The 26,723-nt window shown below is 38.9% G+C and overlaps 2 protein-coding genes across 2 annotated transcripts in view; both read right to left on the bottom strand.

Annotated features, from left to right (window-relative positions):
• Positions 1–26,723, bottom strand: part of npm3 (nucleophosmin/nucleoplasmin, 3) — a 165,737-nt gene that overhangs the window by 28,311 nt on the left and 110,703 nt on the right. The window lies entirely within an intron of this gene.
• On the bottom strand, positions 3,954–23,140 carry oga (O-GlcNAcase). The gene is made up of 16 exons (XM_056269047.1): positions 22,443–23,140; positions 22,180–22,231; positions 21,797–21,894; positions 21,570–21,700; positions 21,315–21,486; positions 21,109–21,207; positions 20,751–21,035; positions 19,889–20,047; positions 19,173–19,792; positions 18,332–18,506; positions 9,155–9,240; positions 8,064–8,168; positions 7,327–7,421; positions 7,028–7,220; positions 6,193–6,352; positions 3,954–5,889 (listed from the first exon to the last, which is right to left on the bottom strand). The coding sequence occupies exons 1-16, from the start codon at positions 22,600–22,602 to the stop codon at positions 5,753–5,755; spliced, it is 2,727 nt and encodes a 908-aa protein (XP_056125022.1). The 5' UTR covers positions 22,603–23,140; the 3' UTR covers positions 3,954–5,752.

Here is a 26,723-nt window from a genome sequence, read left to right as displayed (position 1 = left end):
CACAGACGCTGTGTTATGTACATTGATATGTGTCTATGATTTATGCCGTTATATGTTGCCCTGTATCCTCAGTGCAGCCGGCTATTCCGATTAACTACGTATTTACAGTCGATGTCGCTATGCCTCTGACGCTGTGTTTTTTGTACACAAAAATGTAACTATGCTTGTGCATAGTCTCAGTCGTCGCTACGGCGACTTGCATTGCATCTGTGTAGATATTGAAGCGTTATGCTGCCCTTCAATGTAATGGACCATTGTGTACGCATATTCATGCAGTTTCGGTCGCTTCAGCAACTTGAGCTGCATTATACACACAGATGTTTAAAATGTGCACACTGATGTGTTATGCTGTTATGTTGCCCTCTATCATTCAGTGCAACAACCAGCTATCCTATCTAACTGCATATTCAGTTTGTCGCTACAGCGACTACACTGCACTTATGTACGTATAAGGACGCGTGTTGCTATTTTGTTGCTCTGTTTCTTTCAGTGCAAAACTAGCTATCTTAATCTACTGTGCATACTCACAGTTTCTGAATGTATGTACGTACACGGATGTGCAATTTACCATGTGTTATGCTGTAATGCTGCCCCGTTTCCGTGCAGCTAGCCATCCTGATCGAACTGTACATCTCAGTTTCTGTCTCTACGCAGTTCTGTCGCTACGGCGACTTATGCTGCGTTATGTACATGCATGGATGCGCTACAGCGACCGATGCTGTTACGTACATGTGCTATGCTGTTATGTTGCCCCGTTTCCTTCAGTACAACTGGCTATTCTGTGCTAACTCGTCTACTCACAGTTGTAGCTACGGCTATGTGTTTGTTGTTTACTGAGGTGCTATGCTATTATGGGGCTATTATCTACTGCGTATATTCATCAGAGCTCAGGTGGTTGCAATTCCAGCATTTTGCCCGGATGAGGTCAGTGTTTCAGAGTCTCAGAAGTACGCTTGTGCCCCATGCGTGCCCTGCGTGCTTATGTGAACAGAACTAGCCAGTTTCGAACTTCAGAGCAATTCTTCGTCTGCTACTGCTAAGAGGCGGCGCGCTGTCGAAACGGAGGCTATCTCACTGGATAGTGGAGGCTGTGCACTGGCTGGCTTATGCTTCACGGGAAGCCGTTTCCCTATAGGGGTGCACGCCCACTCCACTAGGAGTTTGGCGTCATCATGGGCGTGGGCGAAAGGCATGTCTATCCCTTGTGTTCTGTTCGAGTTCTGTGTACTCCCCTTATGGACCGGGTCAAATTGACCCTAATTGGATTCAATACAATTCCTCAAAAATCACACTATGAAAAACAACAAAGATTTAGATACAAACTGTAAACTTTTAATATCAACATTTGTCAAACATTACAAAAACATTATATCTGAAAATATGATTTATGAAAATGTTTTTAAAACATTTTTTAAAACAGTTTTGTTTTGACAAAATTGGAAAATAAACAGTATACTGATTTTTTTGCATATATTTTTTTTTCCTTTTTTTTTTTTTTTTTTTTCACATTTTATGCTTTGAACATCGTAACTGAACAAAAAAAAATTGCTGTATAATGAAAAGTTTTCATTTTCCTAAGTTAACTTTCCCTAGTTTCCTAAGACTTATTTTCCTAGTTTCATTATTCACTCACTGGGAAGTGAGAAACCAAACATAACAAAAACATACATCAAATAAATGTTTTTTGTTTATTTTTTGGCTCTGTGAAGCTGCCTTTGAAAATCCTACATAAAAGTTTTGGTTAAAAGCTAGGTATTTTAGATATTTTTAATATTGAAATGAGAGCTTATTTTACTATCTGTGTCTGACAAAGATTTTCATCTGTAATTTGCAAATAATTCTGAACACTGTAATTTTATCTTTTTTAAGTGTGTTTGGTTAGGGTTATAGCACTTTTAGATGCACTTGCACGTTAGAACTGGAGTTGAAGTGCCCTGACATACAGAAAATAAATGTTTTTATTTTGTGTCTGTACAGTTGCTTTTGAATGGCTGCCTATGAGGGTCAAATTGACCCGCGAACATCACGAACGTAACAGTAATTTTGTTTGTATATGTCAAAACACATCAGCATGTTGAAACTTTGCATGCATGTTCATCATGATAAATAAGAAAAAGTCACAAAATATAAAGAAAAAAAACAAAGGTTAACCAGTATTTCCAACAACTTGAAAATCGAAACGGGTCAAATTGACCCGCAACATAACACAAGGGCTATTCAAGACATTTGTTTCGCGGCAGGTTGGTCGTCTCGTAATACCTTCGCGAATTGACCCGCAACATAACACAAGGGCTATTCAAGACATTTGTTTCGCGGCAGGTTGGTCGTCTCGTAATACCTTCGCGAGATTCTATAACTTGAATATCCCTTCATTCGCACCACATGTCTGTCAGTGCAGGGAGAGAAAGCTGAGCTGTCGTTGGACTAGGCTAGACTGCCCCGATGGCGCGCGCTCTAGCCACGGTTCGACTAGTCGTCAGACAGTGTGAGTTATTATTAGCATAGCTATCATGTTCACTATATTGTGCCCTTTGTTATGTCCGCATTCATAGCCGGCAGTATTTTCCTAAGCACCAATCACTTGCTGCAATCTCCCTCCATTCAGTTCAGCGTGCTTAGCTTAATGGAAGGGGCCTTCGTTGGTGCAGATGCCGAGTTGGCTCTGTGCCAATAGATGTTTCAACCAGGTCCAGTGTCTGTTCCTGAGAGCTGGGCGGGGTTTCTCCCACGCGGCGGGGGTTTTATTGTTCCCCATACGTAATGTCGAGAGACCGACTCGATAAGGGAACGTCTCTGGTTACTCACGTAACCGTAGTTCCCTGAGAGGAGGGAACGAGACATTACGTAACCTGCCGTGTGGGAGGGACTCTCAGTCTTCTTACTCTCGTTCAGCTAAGATTCTGAGGTTTTTGGCGCCCGCCGTCACCTATATTGAGCAGTGTCAGCCAATCAGGTGATGGCGGGACCGCCATTGGCTATTTGCAAGCAAAAGAGTTATTCTATCAGACTTCATGAATCGAGGAAAATGGATTTCCCCATACGTAATGTCTCGTTCCCTCCTCTCAGGGAACTACGGTTACGTGAGTAACCAGAGACGTTTCTATTCATAACAACGCTTTAACATCGCGTTGAGTGATGTAGCCAATCACAGTAATATGTGTTGCTTATGATCGGCCATTGCGTTCAAGAAATCATTTAAGATAGACTGCCTTTTTGGTATTTATTCAAGTGCATTTTTTGTAACAGAGCCTGTTGTTCTCTGCAACAGATTGACTCCGGTGCAGTGTCCATGCTCCGGCAGCTCACACACCCACACCAGTCACTTCGCCCCAAACGATCGTGTGCTGTAGGCTATGTGGAGCCTGAAACTGATCCTCCATGTGGTGGTGGTAGTCAGAAACTACTGGACTGTCCCTCACAGGTTCAAATGCGTAACCCATGCCGTTAAAAGTGCTCATTTTCGTCTGTGTATTAGGACCTGCAGCTGTTGCCTATGCACCTTTGCGTGTCCTACCATGCCAGTGACGTCATCGAAACTGCCAGGGTAACAAGCGCAATTTTTGTGTTGCTTAAAAAAAGCTATATTGATATTTTTAATTAAAAATTTTAGTGTAATTTACTTTTAATTGTCATAAACAACACGTTATCAACGTCGATTTTTTTCAGTTCAGTTCATCTTTAAGCTACGGAAAGGCGCTATATAAACAAAACTTCTAAGATTTGATGGAATTAAAGAAATAAATTAGTGTATATTAACATGCAATACAATACAATTTAGTTTAATAGCACACTAGAAAAGATAATAAGAAATGGGACCAGCTTTAATTTTTTTCACAATTTAAATGCACCACCACCTACAAAGTTTTAGTGAAACTAAGACGGAAATAAGAGTGATCATCAGTGGTGGCGATTGTGGGTCTAAAAAGCATTTTTCATTTCACTCACTGACCAGATTTTCTTTTCTATTTAACATTTTAATAACATCTTAATTACATACAACCCTTACAGAAATTACAACTATATTACATATACATTATCATAATACATCAAAATACAGAAAGGTCTTCATATTTTTAAATGTATGCATTGTATATGACCTTTAAAAAGAAAAAGAAAAAGCCCTTTACATTGTATGTGATCAACTAAAATAGAATGATACAAGCAACAAGCCAGAGATAAACAATAGCAATTTTTTTTTTTACAAATTCCCTTGAATGGGGAGGGGAAGTGGAAAAACTGTCAAAACTGCCCATGCACAAAAGTATTTACAATTTTCTTTTACCTAGGCATTATTTTAAACATTACATAAGGGAATCGGCAAGGGACTTTTGTGCTCATCTAGTTTTTCAGGATACAGCACAACCGATATTATATATATATATATATATATATATATATATATATATATAAAACAACTTTTCTGTCTGTACTTTTGGTTAAATAGGGGAATAAAGACAGAACAAACAGTTTATGTTGTACCTACATTCAGGGAAACAATCCTGACATTGGCTTGCAGTTTCAGAGAAATACAAATTAAACCGTGGGGCTTTTAAACATATTAACAAAGAGGCAGACCTTCATTAAGAACAGGCAATGGCTGTTATCATTCTCTTCAGGTAACAGAAAACGGGTCTCAAATATGTTAAAGTTAATTCTTAAATATACCTTCATTTTTTTCCACTTGTTTTAATTTTCCTTCTGTTATAATTAAAGACATTGTGCCGAGCATTGGTCTTCAGGTTTAGGTTACAAATTTTACATATTTTTTTGTAAACAACAGAATTATAATGTAACCCTGTTATATCTCGGAAATGTATAATTCACCACTTTAAACAAAGGCAGAAGTGTAGGAAAGTATTTTTCATTATCCTCAAAAATATTACAGAGAAGGACAAGAGCCAAAAGGCATTTTTGTACAAAATGAAAAAAATGTATCGTTAAAAGATACACATGCTAAAGGCTTACACAAAGGTATCCCATGCGGTCTTAAAGACAATGAACATTGTGGTTTAACTGTATTTACTTCTGCCTGCTCAAAGTTCAGTTTCAGTTCTTTTCTAAAGCATCCCAAACCTCAAAGGATAGCTTTAGCTTGCTGCATTCTCCATATGAGCTCACTGACGCGGTTTAAACCTGGAAAACTGCAGAATTTATTACAATGTCCTGAAAAGCAATAACACAATCCCTGACTGTTAAGAAGTCCTTCTGGATTATTGCTTTGAACACTGTAAAGCACTGAAATAAACTTAAAAACAGTAAAGTGAAGATCTCTTATCAGGTATTGGCAAGTTTTTTTTTTGTCTGGAGAATCTAGACATTAACTTAAACATGCACATATGCTGAACATAAACTGCAACTCGGCCACATCTAAGAGATTTAGTAGGTTCAATGGCACTTGGCCAACTCAAGCAATCTGTCTACCAGAAAAAAAGTGAAAGTAACTCGTGGGTCCTGAATTACTCTTACAGACTCACTTCACTTCTTTTTCCATTTCTCACTCCCCCTGAACACACAAAACACTTGAGCATCCACCACAGACTGGCAAAGTTAATGAAAAGCACCTAAAATTCTAGAAGGGCATTCAACATAATGATGTGAGTTAAGCTACTGTTACAGGGCACCAGTTTTTCCATTACAAAACGTGATATTTACATGAACAGGTAGCGAGTTGGGGCCTTAAAATGTGGGCCAAAGCTTTGTGCACTTTCTAGGAGGCTCCTTCTGTATGATTTTTCTTCTAGGCGGCTCAGATTCACAAACTCCTCCCCATTAGAATAACGTCTTTTGGGAATCCCTCCATTTTGGCCACTTCAAAGCAGCCCAGTTTGCTATAAAAGTCCAACATCCTTTTGTCCATCTGCCGGACCTCACAGAAAGCACCATTCGAGCCTGACAAACGAGGAGAAAAAGATGCGTTTATGAAACAAAGCATTCAATAAAATCACTGCACTCAGCATCTGACATTGATAAAAAATATAAACATTGTTCTGCTGATTAAAGTTCAAGTAGAATGTGGTGAGAGGGGATAGACCACACAGAGATGAAAAAGCAGCTTTACTGTACAATTAAGTAATTAGTGACCAATTACTGTGTAAGAACAATTTTATTACTATAGCAATGAATAAAAGTATCATGTGGAACAGGGACACTGTTAAATAAAAAGTTCATGTAACACAACATAACTCTACCTACCATTAGCTTTCAGTGATGAGAGGAGACATCCCATCATGCTTTTAGCTACACTAGGGTCAGTAACCTTTGCATGAATGTCCACTTTAATAAGCGACGGGAAGTTACTGAGGAACGATTCTGGCAAAACCTCCTCCTCCTCATGGAAACTTAGCATCATTTTCTATAGGGAACAAAAGATTGATGTTGCCATAAACATGTTCCAAACCTTTTTGTCTTATAAAGCCTACTGTATCATATTTGATTTGCAAATTTCTAAGAATATTTATTATATATTATATTGCATTAATTGTTTGCCCACCACAATGAAAACAGAGCTTTGATCATAAAACTAAGCATTTAAATAACATCTAACTAAGACCTATTATTAGGAGACAGAGCGACAACTGATATTTTCTATGCATTTTATGCAAGTAGTCTGCTACATTGTTATAAAATGTCATTGCATTACAAGCTATCAGAATTTAATCAAGCTTTTTGCCCATATAAATAACAGCAACTGCAAATTGCATATTTTTTTCTGTTTTGGCCACGGAATAAAACTAGGGATGCACCGATTCAACTTTTTCCAGAACGAGGCCAATTTGGATACTTTCATTTTTAGTACTTTCGATACCAAGTACCGATAACCCTTTTTTGTCATTGCATTTAAAAAAAAGGATATTGTGAAGAGAAACCAAAAGAATACAAATCAAATTAGATGGCTGAGCAAAGATTTCTGTTTCTGTCTGAAGCTTCAATAAAAAATAAAATAAAAAAAAGGTTTTTGGACTATCATTTCATGTTCCAGGCTTTTAAGGATGAGTTTGATGTAGAAGAAATTACATGACATGCAAACCTCTGCCTCTGACAGGTCCTTCTCTGTGTCTGGCTTGTTGTATTTCTCCTGCATGAACGGAATCCAACTCATCTGGCAATTCTTTACAAAGGGTTTGACATCCACAGTGCCCAGAGCATAGCCGCAGATACCTTCTTCATCCTCAAGCACAAAGCCATAGTCTGGGCTGAGTGTTAGAAAACCTCCCACAAACCTGCAATGATGAAGAATTGAAGATGATGGTACAAAGTCAACATGTTATTAATCAAGCATGCATAACACATTAATGTGACTAAACATAGTAGAAGCTCAAACTTCACCTGTCTCCAATAAGGTCCGGTGATGACTCATCTGGGAAAGAAATGCCATCACAGCTCTCAGTGAACATCTCCTTGCAGATCTTATAGATGGCAGACTGAGGAAAAAAGTGAGAGAGATGCATTGTAAGAAAGGCATCTGACAGCTCTCATTCCACAAAAAGTGAACCTTCTTAGGACTAACAGGTGAACCAGAGTGCTGTTTCAGCCGAATGCTTCAGATGTGATGCAAATAAACCTAAAAGCAAAGCATAAACTGGGACACCTCAGCCGGGAATTCTAGCAACCAACAACGTTTAATTTAGACATAAACATCTACAGCGTTTTTATACTACAGACAGCTTACCGTAGACAAGCCATGCCCTCAACATAAAGCACAAAACTAACATTCCTAGGGTTGCACCAGCTGTGAGCAAGTTATAACTTGAGGCCCATTTTCATTGCAACTACGCTAAGTTACAAATTAAGCACTATTAAAAAGTTTTTTGTTGCGCCATAAAACATCATATCAATTAAATATTTAATGAAGTCTGCAACAAAGTTTAACAGATTGAATAAAACAGAGCAGATTGATTGAATTACATCAAAAAGCTTATTTTTTACCTTATTCTTTAGACATATTATATAATGATGTTGACATTTGTTGACAACCCTACCCTGGTGAGTATTTTTAATTGTAATTTTAATTGAGTATTTTGATTATAATTGTAAGCCAGTACAAAACGAAAGCCAGAACCTACCTCATCTTTGGCAAAGTAAGGCCTTATGGAATAGATTTTAGAAGTAGGCATTGATGGTGGTGGCTGGTAGAAAAGATCATTTGCCCCATCAATTGGCAACAGTCTCTGTGGAGACCAAAGCAAAAGTATATAATAGTTTAGTACTTTTCTAGATTTGATCATGTGACTGCACTGCTACAGAAACTTCAGCATGAGTTTACCTGCTCAAGCTGTGCCAACCTCACACAGGAGCTGAGCAAGAATGCGCCTAATACAGGCATGGAAATAAATGCCTTCACAAGTAAACTGGCTTCTCTGGTTGGTCAGTTTTCAGCAAGAGCATGTAAACATCATACTTCAGATACGTACCATTGACAATCATTTTCCACCTTTTTTTTCTGAGAGAAACCAAAATGAAACAAAAGTGCGCAGGCTTGGTCTGAGAAAGGCTTAACTGGCTAAAGGAGATGCTCCTTTCCCGCTCTTTTTCGCTGCGCTAGAACGTCCTGTAGAGAAAAGGAATGATGCTAGAGCGCAGAACAAAACTCCAGGACCAAAAATTTCAAGCTTAAAACATCATGTATTTTCCATGACACACCAATTATGATCATCTAATTATTTGTTAATTACATGTTTGAATGTTGAGGTTATGGATTAGTAATACTTTGTTCATGGAGCTTTGAGTAGGCAGACTCGCAGTCGCACACGCAGGCGCAGTGTTTTGGACGCAAGCGCAGACAAAATGTGGAAATAATTTTTGCGCTGTTTCCTGCAAAGAGACAAGATGTCATAAAATAAAACCTAGCCATGCTGCGCTTTCGCGAGCGCAAGGGGAAAAGCAGCATCTCATTTGGGCAGTTGCTGAAAGAAATACAAATTTAGGGTGGGTTAGAAAACACCATCACCCCAAACAGTTGTTGTTCGACCACTTCAGTTGACACTTTAGAAAAAAAAGCCTAAGTGGCTCAACACCCCTTTGTTTTACTGTGCAGCTGCTGACAGCTCACCTTAAACAGACCAACCCGTAGCGTTTTGCAACCACACCAACATCTAAAACAAACGAAAAAATATATCTTCGTGTAACATTTTGCAGGAAATTCAATATTGGATACCTGGAACTCTCCTGCTAGACCACCCCTAAAGGCCCAGGGCTCTTGGTCGCCACTTAAGAACTGTGCTGACGACTGACTACGACACCCTGTTGAGATCAGATCCAAGCGGAAAACATTATGTGAGGGGCTTTCTGGCATAATGAGGGGGAAGGGGTATAGGGTAGAGGTGTCTTATTTCCAAATAACGCATTGAAAATAAATGTAGATACTACAATCAAGGAAAACGCCTCAAGGTTAACAAAAAGCGTGGATATCTTCTGCCTAGGGCTCAAGCAGCTTAAGCTTACGTTGACAGAGGGCTTACACTGACTGCAATGTCAGATTTGGGCACATTACTGTCTGAAACAATTTTGTTTTTCACATGATCCTCAAGCAGTTATAAGTGAGGTTCATGATGCAATCTAGGATAAGTTTGGTACTAGCTCTTCAACTCAAGTTTCTGTCTGTTTTGAAGAGATGAGCTTTTCAAGAATTATTAGCGGTAGCGCTTTAACTACAACAGCCTTTGTGGTGATTTTGTTTGTTATACGTCATCATTTCACTCGCTGGTACTAAATAAGCTTCAGCTGTTTAAGCCCTCTGAATTCTAACCTTCATCTGAAGTCACATTTAGACCTATCTGCCTTGTCACATGACTATCGAGCATAGTTCATCAGCCACCACTGTGGACGCTTCCTTTGATCGATGGAAACTTTATTTTACAGAGTAGATCTGGACCCTTCAAAAGAAAAACCTCTAAATCAAGAGTCTGCAGCAACTGAATATTTCCAGTCACAACCCCTATTTGCTCCAGCAGCAGATAACTGCGATAAAATTGGGCACTTTTTAATCGCCATTAAGCAGACACAAGCTTTATATTGAAATTTGAAATCCATCTGTTTCCAAATAGCAGTACCAATGTGAGGGGATGAGGACTCAGTGTCATGTAACAAGACAAACGCAGCGCAGATCCAGGAGACAAAGTTCCCCCGTTTTCAATCAGTTTGATCATACTAACACATCCTGTGGTGAAATGGCAAGACACACAGCACACACACCATCTGAGGGGAATTTTATCACTTCCTTAACATTTTTTTTTTATTTTTTTTTTTACAATTTATCCATAAAATTATACTCTTGTTAACTGATTATTTGTATTATAGAGATGTTTAGATGAGGCAAGAATATAAATTTTCCCCTAAGATGGTGTGGTAAAGCTTGTCTGAGCCATTTCAATTGGGCCTACTGATAGAAACAAACATTATATGTTAGAGCTGCCAGAGAAAAGTATTGGGGGGTTAACACCTAAAACTTGAGCTATCGCTGCGCAAATGTGACTTCATACAAGAACCTTTCCTTTTCTGAGACATTGAAAGAAATCAAAATCATTTGGGCACATAACGAAAAAGAATATAATCTATAAAACCCCGGAAAAAAAAAAGATAAACCGCAGCACTGTGCATACACCGGGCACTGTCCATCCAATAGCAGTAGACACTTGTGCTGAGGACTCTTCCATCTGTACATAACGAAGGGAAAAGACAATACAAGAGCTCATTAGTAAGTGATCTTAGCACAACAGCAGTGAGCCGCTGACTGAATGCCATCTGCACTGCTTTGGACGGGTCAGAAATGCTGGCTGGCCTGGCTGAAAATGCACTGGGATTTGGACTGTCCATACAAACAAAGGCTGAAAAGCATATTGAGAGGGGACAGTCCACACAAAAACCTAATAAACTTATAGGGATGCACAATATATTGACCACCATATTGGTATTAGCCGATATATGTTCATTTTTAATGTTCTAGTCATCGAACCGATAAGAAAATTTGGCCGATATATTAAAGGGTTAGTTCACCCAAAAATGAAAATTCTGTCAGTAATTACTCACCCTCATTTTGTTCCAACCCCGTAAGACCTTCGTTCATCTTCGGAACACGAATTAAGATATTTTTGATTAAATCTGAGAGCTGGATCACGTTAGTCCATAGGCTTCTTCAGGGATTGAACTTGCCGGCCTCGAAAAGTTATTAAAGACATCGTTCATTTCCTTCTCTGTGGGCCTCGACTCAGTTCACTAGTGTAATACATAGGTGTAATAGCGTAAGCTTCTGTTGTTGTACGTCACACGCATCACGCACATGACCAGCGTCGGCCAATAGTGAGCCTACGTGTGACGTAGCTCTACGGAATCACACTATGTTAACTGACTCGAGGCCCAAAGAGAAGGAAATGAATAGTTGAAATAAAGTCGTTATTTTTGTTTGTTTTTGCGCACAAAAAGTATTCTCGTCGCTTGATAAACTTAAGATTGAGCCACTGTAGTCACTTGGACTATTTTAACGATGTCTTTAATAACTTTTCGAGGCCGGCAAGTTCAATCCCTGAAGAACCCTATGGACTAGTATGGAGGAGTGATCCAGCTCTCAGATTTCATCAAAAATATCTTAATTTGTGTTCCGAAGATGAACGAAGGTCTTACGGGGTTGGAACAACATGAGGGTGAGTAATTACTGAGAGAATTTTCATTTTTGGGTGAACTATCCCTTTAAAGCCGATAAATAATGTATTATTTCCTTCAGCTGAAACACTTCAGAAGCTCAGGTCCGCCATGAAGGTTGCTTGACATTTGCTTGAAATCACTTTGAAGGGGAACATTTTCAGCGCAAGTCTGTCATATAGGCTAGAGCGGATCCACAACAGGAGTTGTGGACACATTCTGACAAGCACATAACTTAGTTCAAGTTCACTTATGCATTCACATTATTTTGTGAAGATAAAAGTTCTAATATTATGTTTATGTTGTATAAATATCTTATTAATCTCATATAGGATGCGTATCTTTGAGCTAATTAACCCCCAAACAAAGCGCTTCAGTTTAGATGAAATTCATTCAGCTCCAGCGCAGCTCAAACAGCAATGCTGATATTTGAAACAGTAATATAAAATTTTAGATGTTCTTTTTCAAAAACATTGATGCATTATTAATAATAACTAGCACTTTTTCAATTACGATACGATTTAATTAAAATAATTGTCTGTGCAGAGGCTATTCCATTTATTTATCAACAGCACATGCATTTAGATTTTTTATATGCAAGTAATGTTGTCCAGTGGTTTGTTTGCATTATTTAGGCATCATTTAATTTATATGTAAGGCAATAGAATTTTTTTTTATAAAGAAAGTTGCCCATAGGAGTGTAAAATTATTTTAAAACTTGCACTGGTTCAAACTAGGCTACAGTGCTGTTGTATATCTTTGATTTACGCTGAAGTGCTTTGGACATGGCTTTTAATGGTGAGACACTTGTTTTTGAAATCAGGCTCTCAAAAATGATATAATAGATTTACCAGCCATATATATATATATATATATATATATATATATCGGTTATCGGCTTTCAAGTATAAAGAATTATCGGTTATCGAACAAAATATCGGTGCATCCCTATAAATGTACACTAAAGGGTCAGTTAAATCAACATCACATTTGTTCAATGTGCATGTTCTCACATAAAGAGAAGCCTTTATGGGGTTTTCAAAGAAAGCTAATCAAGTGTTTGATTCCAGTTCGATTCAACACACTCATTAGTGCAGCATTTTATACACTTGATTTTCCCCTCCATCAGCTAACAATTTAGGTGGGGCATGCCAGTTTTGGTTGCTGCCTGCTGTGTTGCTTTGTTATAAAGCAGGACAGAAACCTGTGAATAAAATGTGGTTACCAAGGTAACCCAGGCCATGCTGGTGCTATAATTACTCAACCAACTTCCAACAAAAACCTCATTTAGAACCGAATCCATTACTCTAACTGCACTGTAGCGATGCCCAGAAGCTATATGGATAACAAACATGGGCATTCTCAGTAAGTGACAGGTCTCTCAATAAAATCCTCGTAAATAAAAGGGCTGGCTAATGACCCAAGCGTTTCTCTCATGAGAGACCCTTCAGTTCGCTGACTGCACAAATGATTTTAGGATCATGAGAACTGTGTACAGTTCACCGGAATGTAGTATCACTTAAAAAGTGTTTTCTGGCTGGACCAGACCAGACCAGTTCAGTTAGAGTAAAGCATACAGTGAGGTTGTTTGTGGAGTATCTTCGTGTAAAACTCATAATCAGTAGATAAGGTAAAAAAAAACCCATCATATACAAAGTAATTGCTCATGGTGCACCAGAATAGCCTTACATAGCCGCCTTGCTTTTCAAGTTCGCATGCGCGGCGCGCTAGGGGTCGATTTTCCTTCACGATCACACCCCTGATCGAAAGAGATTGCAACAGATGTTTCCAAGTTAATGCACAATGATACTAAATGCACAGCAAGCAGCAGGACCCACCCTGGCAACTTTGACCACAGCCATCCAATTCATTCTACCAGATTAAGAGTGGCCTGAAGAAGAGGCACTAACTAGCAATGAGGACAGCATCCAGTCAGTAGAGGAAAACAGTATTTACACAGTGAAAATAAGTAAAGAAAAGCGAGTGTACACTAGACTTCCCCATAAGTGGCAGACTTCGCCCAAGAAATTTCAAGTGGAAGCTGTTCATACTGTGAGTGAGAACTGAGGTCTTATGATAGAGTAGAAAGTGTTAATTTACTTAAGTATAAAAATATGCACTGCCATTTATTGAAGGTTCTCTAAGCGATGTCGGGTGACGTCACTTCTTGTTGATGTTTCAAGTATTGTCAAACAAAACGGAGGCTAGCTAGACCCTCCCTCCTCCTCATCCGCGCAATGGCACCACCAGGGGGTGGCCAGGGGTGGCCGTGCCACCCCAATGGCCAGAATAAAATTTAGTAGCATCAGTTATGCATTTCATAAATAAGTCAAAAATATTCTTTAGTAAAAGAAGACGGGGCATTATGTGTCGTGACGTGCTTTTTAAGTGCCAAATGGTTACAGTATTCTGTGACAGCAGCTTTTTGATGTGTCTTTGCCACGTTTTGACAAGCAGGGATACAAACAGCGCGCCTCCCGCTTTTTTTTTTACGTCAGTTTGGGTGACAAAGTCATCTGAAGTCATTCCATAGCTTAATGTGAGGGACAGAAGTCTATTTACATCATTAAAGTATATGGAAACTCCTTTTCCCTTCTCTGCGGCTGTCAATCATTCTCCATTCATATTCAAACAGCGCGCGCGCCTCTTGGATGCACGGTAAAACTCTCTCCAATATGATATATTCACATTATAATGCATGATCTGTAGATAAAAGGCTGTGGATTTGCATAAAATTACTTTATTTTGTTGGAGTTTGTTGTTGTTTTTAAACGACTCACTACCGTGTGCTTGCTAGATCATCACACACACACACATCACAGGGACTATGAATCGACATCAAACGCACAATAACTGGAATATAAAACTGAAACAAAGGAACAAATCGCACTAGGATTTGTGCGCTCGACATTTCTTCGCTTTGTGACGTGAACTTATAAATGCGCACTTATGCAGCGCTGCACACATAGAGTCACCATGTTGCTTTGACCACATCATTCTGCACCCGAGATGCGCATACACGCTGTGTGCGCTCTGTTTTTCATGTTATCATGGGTTTGAGCACTGAAATATTATTAAAAGCCAATATATTTTGTTATACCTAGCCTGCTCAATGCATTTAAAATAAGCATAATTTAATTGTATATTATTTCTTTGTAGTGTAGGTTATATATGCACTTCTGAATTCTTGACATTAATATATAATTATAAAATTGTGAAATGTATGATTGCCTGATTGAATTTTATAAGAGAACTAATAGTAATTTGTTTTTATTAACATATTTAGATTTTTATAAAATTACTGTGCAGATTTTTTCAAGAATTACTTTTTGCTGCTGATTTATACACTCATTAAGTTTATTAAAAATTCATAGTACATTTATGTAATATTTAAAGGTGTTAACTGTAATCTTACACTGCAAAATAATAACTTAAAAAGGATTAAATTCATCACAATTATGTAAGTATCTGGAAATTTGCCGTGGGGCGAGGGCCCATATATATATATATATATATATATACACTCACCGGCCACTTTATTAGGTACACCTGTCCAACTGCTCGTTAACACTTAATTTCTAAGCAGCCAATCACATGGCGGCAACTCAGTGCATTTAGGCATGTAGACATGGTCAAGACAATCTCCTGCAGTTCAAACCGAGCATCAGTATGGGGAAGAAAGTTGATTTGAGTGACTTTGAACGTGGCATGATTGTTGGTGCCAGAAGGGCTGGTCTGAGTATTTCAGAAACTGCTAATCTACTGGGATTTTCACGCACAACCATCTCTAGGGTTTACAGAGAATGGTCCGAAAAAGAAAAAACATCCAGTGAGCGGCAGTTCTGTGGGCGGAAATGCCTTGTTGATGCCAGAGGTCAGAGGAGAATGGCCAGACTGGTTCGAGCTGATAGAAGGGCAACAGTGACTGAAATAACCACTCGTTACAACCGAGGTATGCAGCAAAGCATTTGTGAAGCCACAACACGCACAACCTTGAGGCGGATGGGCTACAACAGCAGAAGACTCCACCGGGTACCACTCATCTCCACTACAAATAGGAAAAAGAGGCTACAATTTGCAAGAGCTCACCAAAATTGAACAGTTGAAGACTGGAAAAATGTTGCCTGGTCTGATGAGTCTCGATTTCTGTTGAGACATTCAGATGTTAGAGTCAGAATTTGGCGTAAACAGAATGAGAACATGGAACCATCATGCCTTGTTACCACTGTGCAGGCTGGTGGTGGTGGTGTAATGGTGTGGGGGATGTTTTCCTGGCACACTTTAGGCCCCTTAGTGCCAATTGGGCATCGTTTAAATGCCACGGCCTACCTGAGCATTGTTTCTGACCATGTCCATCCCTTTATGGCCACCATGTACCCATCCTCTGATGGCTACTTCCACCATGTCACAAAGCTCTAATCATTTCAAATTGGTTTCTTGAACATGACAATGAGTTCACTGTACTAAAATGGCCTCCACAGTCACCAGATCTCAACCCAATAGAGCATCTTTGGGATGTGGTGGAACGGGAGATTCGCATCATGGATGTGCAGCCGACAAATCTGCGGCAAGTGTGTGATGCCATCATGTCAATATGGACCAAAGTCCCTGAGGAATGCTTCCAGCACCTTGTTGAATCTATGCCACGAAGAATTGAGGCAGTTCTGAAGGCAAAAGGGGGTCCAACCCGTTACTAGCATGGGGTACCTAATAAAGTGGCCGGTGAGTGTATATATATATATATATATATATATATTGCTATATAATATATATCATTATATATACACTCACCGGCCACTTTATTAGGTACACCTGTCCAACTGCTCGTTAACACTTAATTTCTAAGCAGCCAATCACATGGCGGCAACTCAGTGCATTTAGGCATGTAGACATGGTCAAGACAATCTCTTGCAGTTCAAACCGAGCATCAGTATGGGGAAGAAAGTTGATTTGAGTGACTTTGAACGTGGCATGATTGTTGGTGCCAGAAGGGCTGGTCTGAGTATTTCAGAAACTGCTAATCTACTGGGATTTTCACGCACAACCATCTCTAGGGTTTACAGAGAATGGTCCGAAAAAGAAAAAACATCCAGTGAGCGGCAGTTCTGTGGGCGGAAATGCCTTGTTGATGCCAGAGGTCAGAGGAGAATGGCCAGACTGGTTCGAGCTGATAGAAGGGCAACAGTGACTGAAATAACCACTCGTTACAACCGAGGTATGCAGCAAAGCATTTGTGAAGCCACAACACGCACAACCTTGAGGCGGATGGGCTACAACAGCAGAAGACTCCACCGGGTACCACTCATCTCCACTACAAATAGGAAAAAGAGGCTACAATTTGCAAGAGCTCACCAAAATTGAACAGTTGAAGACTGGAAAAATGTTGCCTGGTCTGATGAGTCTCGATTTCTGTTGAGACATTCAGATGTTAGAGTCAGAATTTGGCGTAAACAGAATGAGAACATGGAACCATCATGCCTTGTTACCACTGTGCAGGCTGGTGGTGGTGGTGTAATGGTGTGGGGGATGTTTTCCTGGCACACTTTAGACCCCTTAGTGCCAATTGGGCATCGTTTAAATGCCACGGCCTACCTGAGCATTGTTTCTGACCATGTCCATCCCTTTATGGCCACCATGTACCCATCCTCTGATGGCTACTTCCACCATGTCACAAAGCTCTAATCATTTCAAATTGGTTTCTTGAACATGACAATGAGTTCACTGTACTAAAATGGCCTCCACAGTCACCAGATCTCAACCCAATAGAGCATCTTTGGGATGTGGTGGAACGGGAGATTCGCATCATGGATGTGCAGCCGACATATCTGCGGCAACTGTGTGATGCCATCATGTCAATATGGACCAAACTCCCTGAGGAATGCTTCCAGCACCTTGTTGAATCTATGCCACGAAGAATTGAGGCAGTTCTGAAGGCAAAAGGGGGTCCAACCCGTTACTAGCATGGGGTACCTAATAAAGTGGCCGGTGAGTGTATAATATATATTAGTAGGGCCCTACTAATATCATTAGTAAGCTAACATTAAATATAACACAATAAACCAAAGTATATCAGTAGGAGTTTTCTTAAGTCCTTCTGATAGTTTTCTACAGGCCGGCCTACTACAACAGTAGAATAAAAAAAATTCTGAAATTATGGTTTATAGTTTTGGTGTGCCACCCCAAGATTTTAAGTGGCCCCATCTGGCCACCCCTATGAAAAATTTCTGGAGGCGCCACTGCATCCGCGCACTAACCCCCCAAGCCCTTCTTGTCGGTGATTGGCTGGAACTGTTTGTCATGTTTCGTGGAGCGGGTTAGCCCAGTTTGTTTTTGTTGCTGTTTGTGGAGCCTGGGCTGTCTACAGAGATCGCGTTTCTTTACAGTGTGTTCAGGGGACAGGCAGCCAGCGGTTAGTGAGGAGATGTTTGCTGTATGTGACAAAAAATGTTTTGGCCTAAAAAACGCGTGACATCGCTTAGAGCACCTTTAAGGAATGCATTTTAAGCACCTGAAATCTTAATGACGTCACTAAAAAAACGGTGCAATGCTTGAAGTGTAGTTTAAAAACTGATGAGGATGTGATAGTCGAATTTAATGCTCATCGTTTGGGAGTCAACTAAATGACTTAAGCATTTCATGGGCTCAGCATGGTTAAAAAACATTGAGGGGGAGCAAAGAGATTTGTGGCCATACCTACCTAACCACTGAACAAATGATTTCACCATTGAGATGATACTCTTTATATCCCAGATATAGGGATACAGGTCATACAGAATGGTCCTGTTGGCTGAGTTGGAGAGTCTGGTGAACATCTGGATGACGGCGCAGCACATCTCCTCAAAGTATTCCGCTCTGGACTGCCATTCAGTCACCTATGTGAAACATATGAAAACCACCTTATCATTACCACTGTATCTAAAGTCTACTGACTCAACGCAGCTCTGCAGCAACTACTAAAAATATGTAATTAGTAATTACCTACAAAGTGAGTATTTTATTCTTATCATAAAGGCACCACCATGTGGTGCAAATAATTACTGCATTGCCACCATTTTGTCTGTCTACTGAACAAACACTTTTACTTCCTATTTAACTCAACATGGACAAAAGGCCATGACAGAGAAAAAGAGTTCCCATACATTTTGACCAACACATTTCCATGACTTTTAGATGTCTTTTCCATTAAAAATCATTCAAATTCACTCAATTTTGCAAATAAATCACAAATTAGCTCACAAATCAGACAAAGGATCACAAAGGATGTTTTACTCTACACAAGAGCGACGTTTAGTCAGTTAATTAAATATTGTAATGTGAAGCATCAATTAGAAAAAAGTACATTAATTCTGGAATTTCCAGGAATTTATATTTTCTTAAAATTCTATTAATCTTTAGGACTTTTCAGGCCTAGAAAAACGCAATTTTAAAAATTTCCTGATAATCCTAGGTTTCCCATGAAAGTAGAGAGTTTTTGAACAAAAGCACTACATATTGACCAGCTTGCATTTCTATTCATTTTTAAATGTGTAATTTCTCACCTTCTCTGGATCCTTTGCTTTGGAGTTAACACTGACATAATTACTATTGGCTCTCAACCAGTTAAACTCTTTTAGCATTTGTACTGCTTTTGGACCGTGTTCGTATGGCAGGTAGAAGAGTTCAGCCAGCAGGATTAAATCCTCTAGGGTAAGTGCTTCAGCAGTGAACAGTGGTTTCTCATTGGGACCTGGAACAAACAATTCCTTGAGTTGATCATCAGTCTGCATCGGTGCAATATCGCTGCCTGAATCCTCTTGAATGGACATCTCTGGGGACTTGGACTCTGTCAGGCTCTCTTTGTCTGTGTCCATGGGTTTGAGCTCTTCTGTCATCTTAGCCTTGACAATCTCTGTGAGGATCTGGTTGACATTTTTATTGTCCTCCACCTCGTCATGTTTCTCTACAACCATCTCCATGGGTTCTTCATCTGACTCCTTCTTCTCCACCTCTTCTTCTTCTTTGCAGAGCACGTGCAGTTCATCGCTAAGTGGCACATCTGGACTCAAGATGGGCTGTTGGAAGACTGTAGTGACTGTAGTGGAAGTGTCCAGGCTGGGAGAAGTAAGCGCAGGAACATCCACAGAACTGCTTTTAGTTCCACTGTGAGGTACCTGCCGACCTGCAACAAAGAGGAGAAAGGTTAAGATAGATGTTACCAAAATTCAAAACAAAATAGATAATGTTAACAAATATCACACAAAGAAGACATAATTACTGTTGTACTGATGAGGCACTCTAAACTCGATTAGCCATTCAGTGAGAGCCAGCTTGAGCGCGATCTGAGGGCTATATAGGATGTCTGTTTCTAGCTCCTCATCACTGCCCTCGTTTTCCAGCTTTATCTGGATGGACACAGTGCTATCTTCACCGTCATCTAAATAGAAATGAGAAGCAATGAAGCTACAATCTGACAAGAATAAATACACAAATATGATAAAGTTGATGAATAACAGCCTCTTATCGACATATCGAATATTCGCCTAGTAAAAAACAGCTCTTTTGCATAACACAACTTTTTTTGTAGAATATCAAAAACAAAACAAGATTTTTCCTAATGAATGCTAATTGTGTCTGAATTCTAGCTGATTTAACAGCCGTTTTCTATAACTAAAAGTTATATAGTGGTGAATGAGAGACTACATTAAATATATTTTTTGTGTTCCCATTTGCTCAAATAGCAAAGGAAAAACTCAACAATAATGCTTTTACAACTTTCAAAAGAGGAAACAAAATAAAGATTGATAACAGCAGACTTAGAGAAAGATTTTACCGCCACTCCAATAGCCGTTGTATTAGAAACACCCTCACAGCAGCGTTAAGTAATTTGATGCAAAGGTAATATAATACAAAGAATAGTGTTATAAATCTAGTACATACATTTTTAAAAAATGAAAATACAAAAAACTTTGTAGGATTTACGATGGATCAGTCTGTGAAAAGGGTTCATAATGCATAAAAAATAAGAATGGTCCATTTTGATCTCATGGTGATTGGGAGAGCACCCTGCTAAAACATTTTTTTTATATAAATATACATAATTACTTATAAAAACAATGTTTCCATAAAGAAATACTTACTCATGACAACATCTTTTCTCACTCCATTCATGTTAGACTTATACCAAGTGGCTAACGTGTGAATGGCCACAAAATTAGACTCAAATTCACAGTTGGGGTTGGTGAGGACTCCCTTCAGGCGAGGAATGAGCTCTGTGGATCTGCCTTTATAAGGCCCCAAGAAAAGTCTCTTCTGATCATAGTCATTAGCATGAATATTGTCCCAGATGACAGGGGCTCTCCTCAGTATCTTCGTGACTTCTTCAATAGATTCAACAGTTATGTCTTTAGAAACTACCTTTGGACCTGTCAAACACAAAAAGGCATTTTTAATATCTTCAAACTATTATTCCACTCCACTCAAAGAAAAACAACGTACCTGTCCACAGCACCTCAATACCAGGAAGCAGCTTTTCACCTACTGTGCGCAAGTAAGGCGATTGTGGCACATTTGGATAACAAAATGTTCCACAATACTCTGAGGACAAGGAGACATTAAATAATTATGATAAGGCATGATATAGAAACAATACATTTGATAGAATCACACAAAGCAACATGGTTAGTTGATAAAAATAATCTTACCTGTGGGGCAAAATAAAAATATTTCAGGTTCTCCCAAATATTGGAAGATCTCATTGGTGATAGACACTTGGGCATGTGCGAAAGAGCTGAATATCTCCTTGTCAGCTGGACACATGTTATGATCGATGTCATCAAACAGTAAGGCAAAGGACTTGCACCCAAAATGAGAGACCTGCACAGGCCGAGATTAAGGATGTAGGTCATAAAAACACTGACATCAGAGCTGTTTAAGCTTCTGAATAAGTTCATTCTTACCTGGTCTAACTTCCTTTTAAGTGTCAACACTTCCTTCTGATTTGAGAAAGTAATGTCCAGGCCAGGGGAAATGGCATAAATGAACTCAATCTCATGCTCTTTAGCAGCACTTATTAAAGTTGTGAGTTGCTCTTTAAAAGAACAAGACAGAAAATTACACAAATAAATTTTAAACCATATAAAAGACTAACAACTGTTACAATTTCAAAGGACATAGGATATATCACCTGCTTCTTCAACAGAATACATTTCTCTCCAAAACATTCTGTGTTTGTAGTCATCTTTTGGGGCATACAGATAGGTGTTCAAACCCCATTTCTGCTGCCTGAATCACAACAAATTTAAGTTATGATTTTTGTTTGAGGTTAATCTTGCAAAAACAATACTAACATGTTTAGACTGTGTCAATACCAGAATCAGAACCAGAGACACAAATAATATAAGACGCACACACACACAACTAGAAAAATAAGTTAACATATGTACACAATAGACAAGATTTACAAAATATATGTACACAAATAAAATACAAATATATAAAGTATAGATACAATTATGCTAGAAAATGTGAATAAGAAAGGGACATGATATTTGCACGCTTGCACAATACCTCCTGAAAAGCTCTTTCCTTTGTTCCATAGTCCATGGCCGTCCATAGAAGCCTGTGGTGAACAATTTAAGTGCAACAAACGGTTGACAAACGCAACACATTCCACACACAGATGCTACAATCAATCAATGCCTAATGAATATATAACTAATATGTGGTCTAATTAAACAGCGCATGTAATTAAGTAAAACCATTTAGCTGAATATACGTGATTTTGACGACATTATGTAACAATTAGGTTGGATTTCTCTAAATTTGCTCACCCTCTACAACACCAGTGATGAATTTCCTCCGGCCTGTTCGCTCAACTCCGATACTGGGCTCGTCAACTGGACACAGCGTATCTGCAACAGCTTCGGTTGGCACCGGATTTACTTCATTCTCTGGCTGTGACGACTCGATTATTTTGTCTTTCTGAACCATTTTGAATTGTATTAAATTACCACTGTTGGAAGTATCGGACTAGTCGTCAGCCAAAGCTTTTCTTCTGCAGGAAAACGGACCAGTCACCCGATTCACTAACTTAGTGGGTTAGTAGGCCATTGAGTCACCGGTAGGGAGCGGAATTCAATCGGACGCAAATTAGCTGCATGAACATGAACTACCTGCAGATCTCTTCTTTGACAAACACGACAGTCATTCGCGTGCAAAGATGAAAGATTTCTGGACTAACTTATATCTGAAATGCCTTCTTGCAACTTAACGCGATCCGTCTCAAAACGACGTGTTTGTCAGAACCGCCAGTTAGCATTACCCGCTGTTTTCGCTAAGAGCTTTTGTTGACTCTCGCTACGTCGTGTGCTAGACATACATTAATAACGTTTAACCGAGCTTCTTACTGTACACCTGCATCGCGGCTTCAAATAGATAATGTCAATGTATCATAACGTTCATCGACACTGTTTAATGTTGTACTCTTCTTCCTGTTTACACTTACTGCGCACTCTCAGAAAACTGGTTTGAACCGGTAAAGGACGGTTTGTGTGAGTCTGAAAACAAATCTCTGGCAAGGCTCTTAAAGAGACAGCGAGAATATCAGCTCTCGTCCAGCCAGAATGAGAAATTTAATGTCATTCACCAAATAATAATTTCCATACGTTATATATACATATAATAGTAAAAACTAACTTTGTCGTGTTACTGAATAGACATGGACAGTAATGGAGACTCTTTGAATAAAAAAATGTCAAGACCATGTATTTTTGAAGTTGTTATAAAGTTTTAAGTTGTTTAACTCCATGTACTTTTCCTTGTTTATTAACCATTGTATTGTATACCGTTATTGTTGTCTGAATTAAAAAAAAAGAGAGAGAATAGGCTACAAGACTATATTAATTAATCGATGGCTTTCCGTAAAACCGGACGTGCATTGAGTTGAACATCTCTTACGTCTGCAGTCTCTGCGCAGACGTGCACAGTACACACACTTAGTCAGTCTGGCTATGAATACTTTTTGTTTGTGTTAAAATTTTTTTTAAATATTTAAATTACAATGTTATATTTTAAGATAAATTAATTGAGGTGGGGCATATTTAATTGTCACGTCAAGCGGCCAATGGCTTATTGCGTAGGAAATGTCACCCCTCTGTATGTCGTGAATGGTTCGGTCCACTGTTTTAGTGCTGGTTTCAACCATAGTCAGTAAAAAAGGTTTCAACACATCGTTAATGTGGAAGACATAAATGAATCATCTCCCAGGCCGGCCTTATACGAGACGTATGTCATTTGATGTCAATTTCACACTAGTTGCTGTAAAATCCACATTATATTTGAAAATACATTTCACTTGTATTACCCCTGTTTTTTTTTAACAGTCTGGTAATCATCGACTTAAAGTGATAGTTCACCCAAAAAATACAATTCTGTCATCATTTACTAACGCTAAAGCTGTTCTAAACCTGTAGGAGTTTCTTTGTTCTACTGAACCATAGACTGTAAAAAATAAAAATAAATACTGAACACAAAATATTATATTTTGAAGAATATGGGTAACCAAAAAGTTGTGGGGCAGCATTGACTTGCAGAATATGGGGGAAAATACTATGGAAGTCAATGGTGCCCCAACAACTGTTTGGTCACAAATATTTTTTAAAAATATCTTTCTTTGTGTTCAGCAGAACAAAGACATTTAGGGTTTCTGCAGGTTTTATGAAGGTACATTTAAAACTTTTTAAGAACAAGGAGTAATCGAAGAGAACACAATACATCAGTAAATGTCTAGGGAGAAACACAATGTCAATGTCATAACCCATCAGACCCGTCGCCAGACCTCAGTCTTAAGGGGGGCATGTGAAATGCATGGGGGGGCACAATTATTATTAGCCTACGTATATGTATAATAATCGTATACTCTATTCGCGCAGCACGTAATCGTCACGTTAAACATAACCAACAGCTTTATGACCAGGTAGCCTATAGCCTACACCACATTACATAGAAGCAATGTTATGAATAACCATAACATACTTGACTATACAACATATATTAGATGTAACACCAGTCCAGAAGCTTCTCTAAAACATTGCATTTTGAAGCAGTCAACAGAGGGATATGCATTGCCAATGAGACACACACACACACACTGATGTTACATCTGACATTTAGCGCGTTTCCATTACAGATTTGCGCAAAACTTTTGCGATTTTTTCTAAATGTCGATAAACAACTATTGCGACATGACGGCGTTTCCATTTACTGATGTTATGCGACTACAACGTCCTTTTTTCCCTCTCGCGATAAGTCATTTAAACATCAACGGGTAGGTTTATAGCCTATATCCCTAAATCACAGCCACCACCACAATAGACATTATTATTAATAGAAGGAGACGTGGTGTGTTATCCAAGCATTAATGGCAGGGAAAGACCCGTATACTGCGAACGGCATAAGGAGTTTCTGGGTGTTTCTCCCTCATTTCTGCTCCGAGGTCTGATTGTGGCATTTCTTTGAGGTTTAGAATCCAGTATTCCTGTAGCCTATTGTTTCTTTTATGAATTTAATAAAGAACTTTGTCCAAAGTACAAACGGTCAGTGTACATTTGCATGTGTCCATTCGTTTTTCCTTATTTAACCCGTATTGCAAAACGTAAAATGAACGGTGGTTGTTTTTTTTAAATGCAAAGTTGAACACCAATTTTTTTTAAATTTGAACTGTACACAAATGCTGCGCAAAAAAAAAAAAAGACTAAATTTAAGATGTTTGTTTATGACTTTTTGCCCCTTTATTAAACATTTAAAATATTCACAACTTAATACAAAAAAAAGAAGAAGTAGATTTTAATGGTTTTCTAAGGCCAAATTAGAACCTGAAAATTATATTTTTCCCGCAGTGCTGAATGAGAAGAGCCATATTTAGGCCTATGTCTCTGGAACCACAGCCTACAGAAAGGTGTCTTTAGGTGAGTTATAGGCTAATGACAATAAATGTGTCTGAAAGAATAACGAGGCATTTTAATTTTATTAATAAACTATTGTTTTCTAAATTAGTGTCGGCTAAAAACATATCTCCATCTCCACTGAGGCGCGCCGCGCGAATGCACCTTTAGAGAGAAATGCACCTTTCATACGGATTACATAATCAGAAGGTATTAGTTTTCGATTCGAATTTGTTCGTTTTAAAGTGGAAATTTCAAGCTTTAGCCTACATAGGCTATACTTTGTTTCAGTTCTCGCGCTACAGTTCACGGAGATCATGAAAGCGCGCATGATTGTTTTCTTTTATTTTACAAAAGCACAACGTTTTCTTGTTATTGTGAGTTTACACAAATAAAAGCATAGTTGCGCGAATAATGTATTATTATTTTCTGTATGACCAGAAATTATAGAGTATTTTAAGTTGTTTCCACTGTTGATAGGAAAACGCAAGTGTTCGCGCCCGCGTCTCCCTGCCTGCAGCGCGCGCTCCACACTCTGCACAAACACTTGGATATGCGTCAAAATCTTGTGTTTATTTGTGATAATCTTAGCCCTGTATTATTTTTGTCTAACCATTATGAATGACATTTGACTAATTGCTTTGTTCCTTTTTTTGGATAAAAGCATCTTCTAAATAATTATGTAGCCTAATAAATGTTATAATAAGGATGATAATTATTAGCCTATTATTATTTGCGTATACCACGGACCCCAAACACACCGCGTATTCTAAGTCAGGTGACTGTAAATGCGCAAAAACTGTTTCCATTGCAGTTTTGCGAAATATTCCTTTTTCGAATTGCCTGAAAAACCTCCTCATGCGAGCGTAAAAACTTTTTTGCGATAAATGGGAGTTTTTGCGAAATTGACGTGTTTCCATTGAGCGTAATTTCAATTTGCGCAATTTGAAGGGTAATGGAAACGCGGCTGAAGCTTCAAAGCGCGTATCGAGTACGCAGCGCAATTTCTCATGAAGCTCTGTGCCGGAGCGCGTATTGTTTTCAGAGAAACACGTGATCAACGAAAAACGAGGCCTCACTTTCTTTCCAGTCACGTTAATGCTTCACTTTGTGTGTTGGACTGTTTGAACCCAGACCACTACTCTACAGGTTTTTGGAAGTTTAAGCGCA

Source organism: Rhinichthys klamathensis, unplaced genomic scaffold (assembly GCF_029890125.1).
Source record: "Rhinichthys klamathensis goyatoka isolate OS25496 unplaced genomic scaffold, OSU_Roscu_1.1 h1tg000280l_1, whole genome shotgun sequence".
Classification (NCBI taxonomy): Eukaryota; Metazoa; Chordata; class Actinopteri; order Cypriniformes; family Leuciscidae; genus Rhinichthys; species Rhinichthys klamathensis.
Note: the sequence above shows the minus strand (reverse complement) of the source record. Positions and strands in the feature narration are given on the sequence as shown.

Excerpts from the sequence above, each read along its gene's own strand:
- oga (XM_056269047.1), bottom strand. The coding sequence starts at position 22,602 with ATGGTTCAGAAAGACAAAATAATCGAGTCGTCACAGCCAGAGAATGAA. Across the intron at positions 6,353-7,027 it reads AGGACCTGTCAGAGGCAGAG|AAAATGATGCTAAGTTTCCA; the intron begins GTTTGCATGTCA and ends TGTTCCCTATAG. Across the intron at positions 5,890-6,192 it reads CTCATCACTGAAAGCTAATG|GCTCGAATGGTGCTTTCTGT; the intron begins GTAGGTAGAGTT and ends CTCGTTTGTCAG.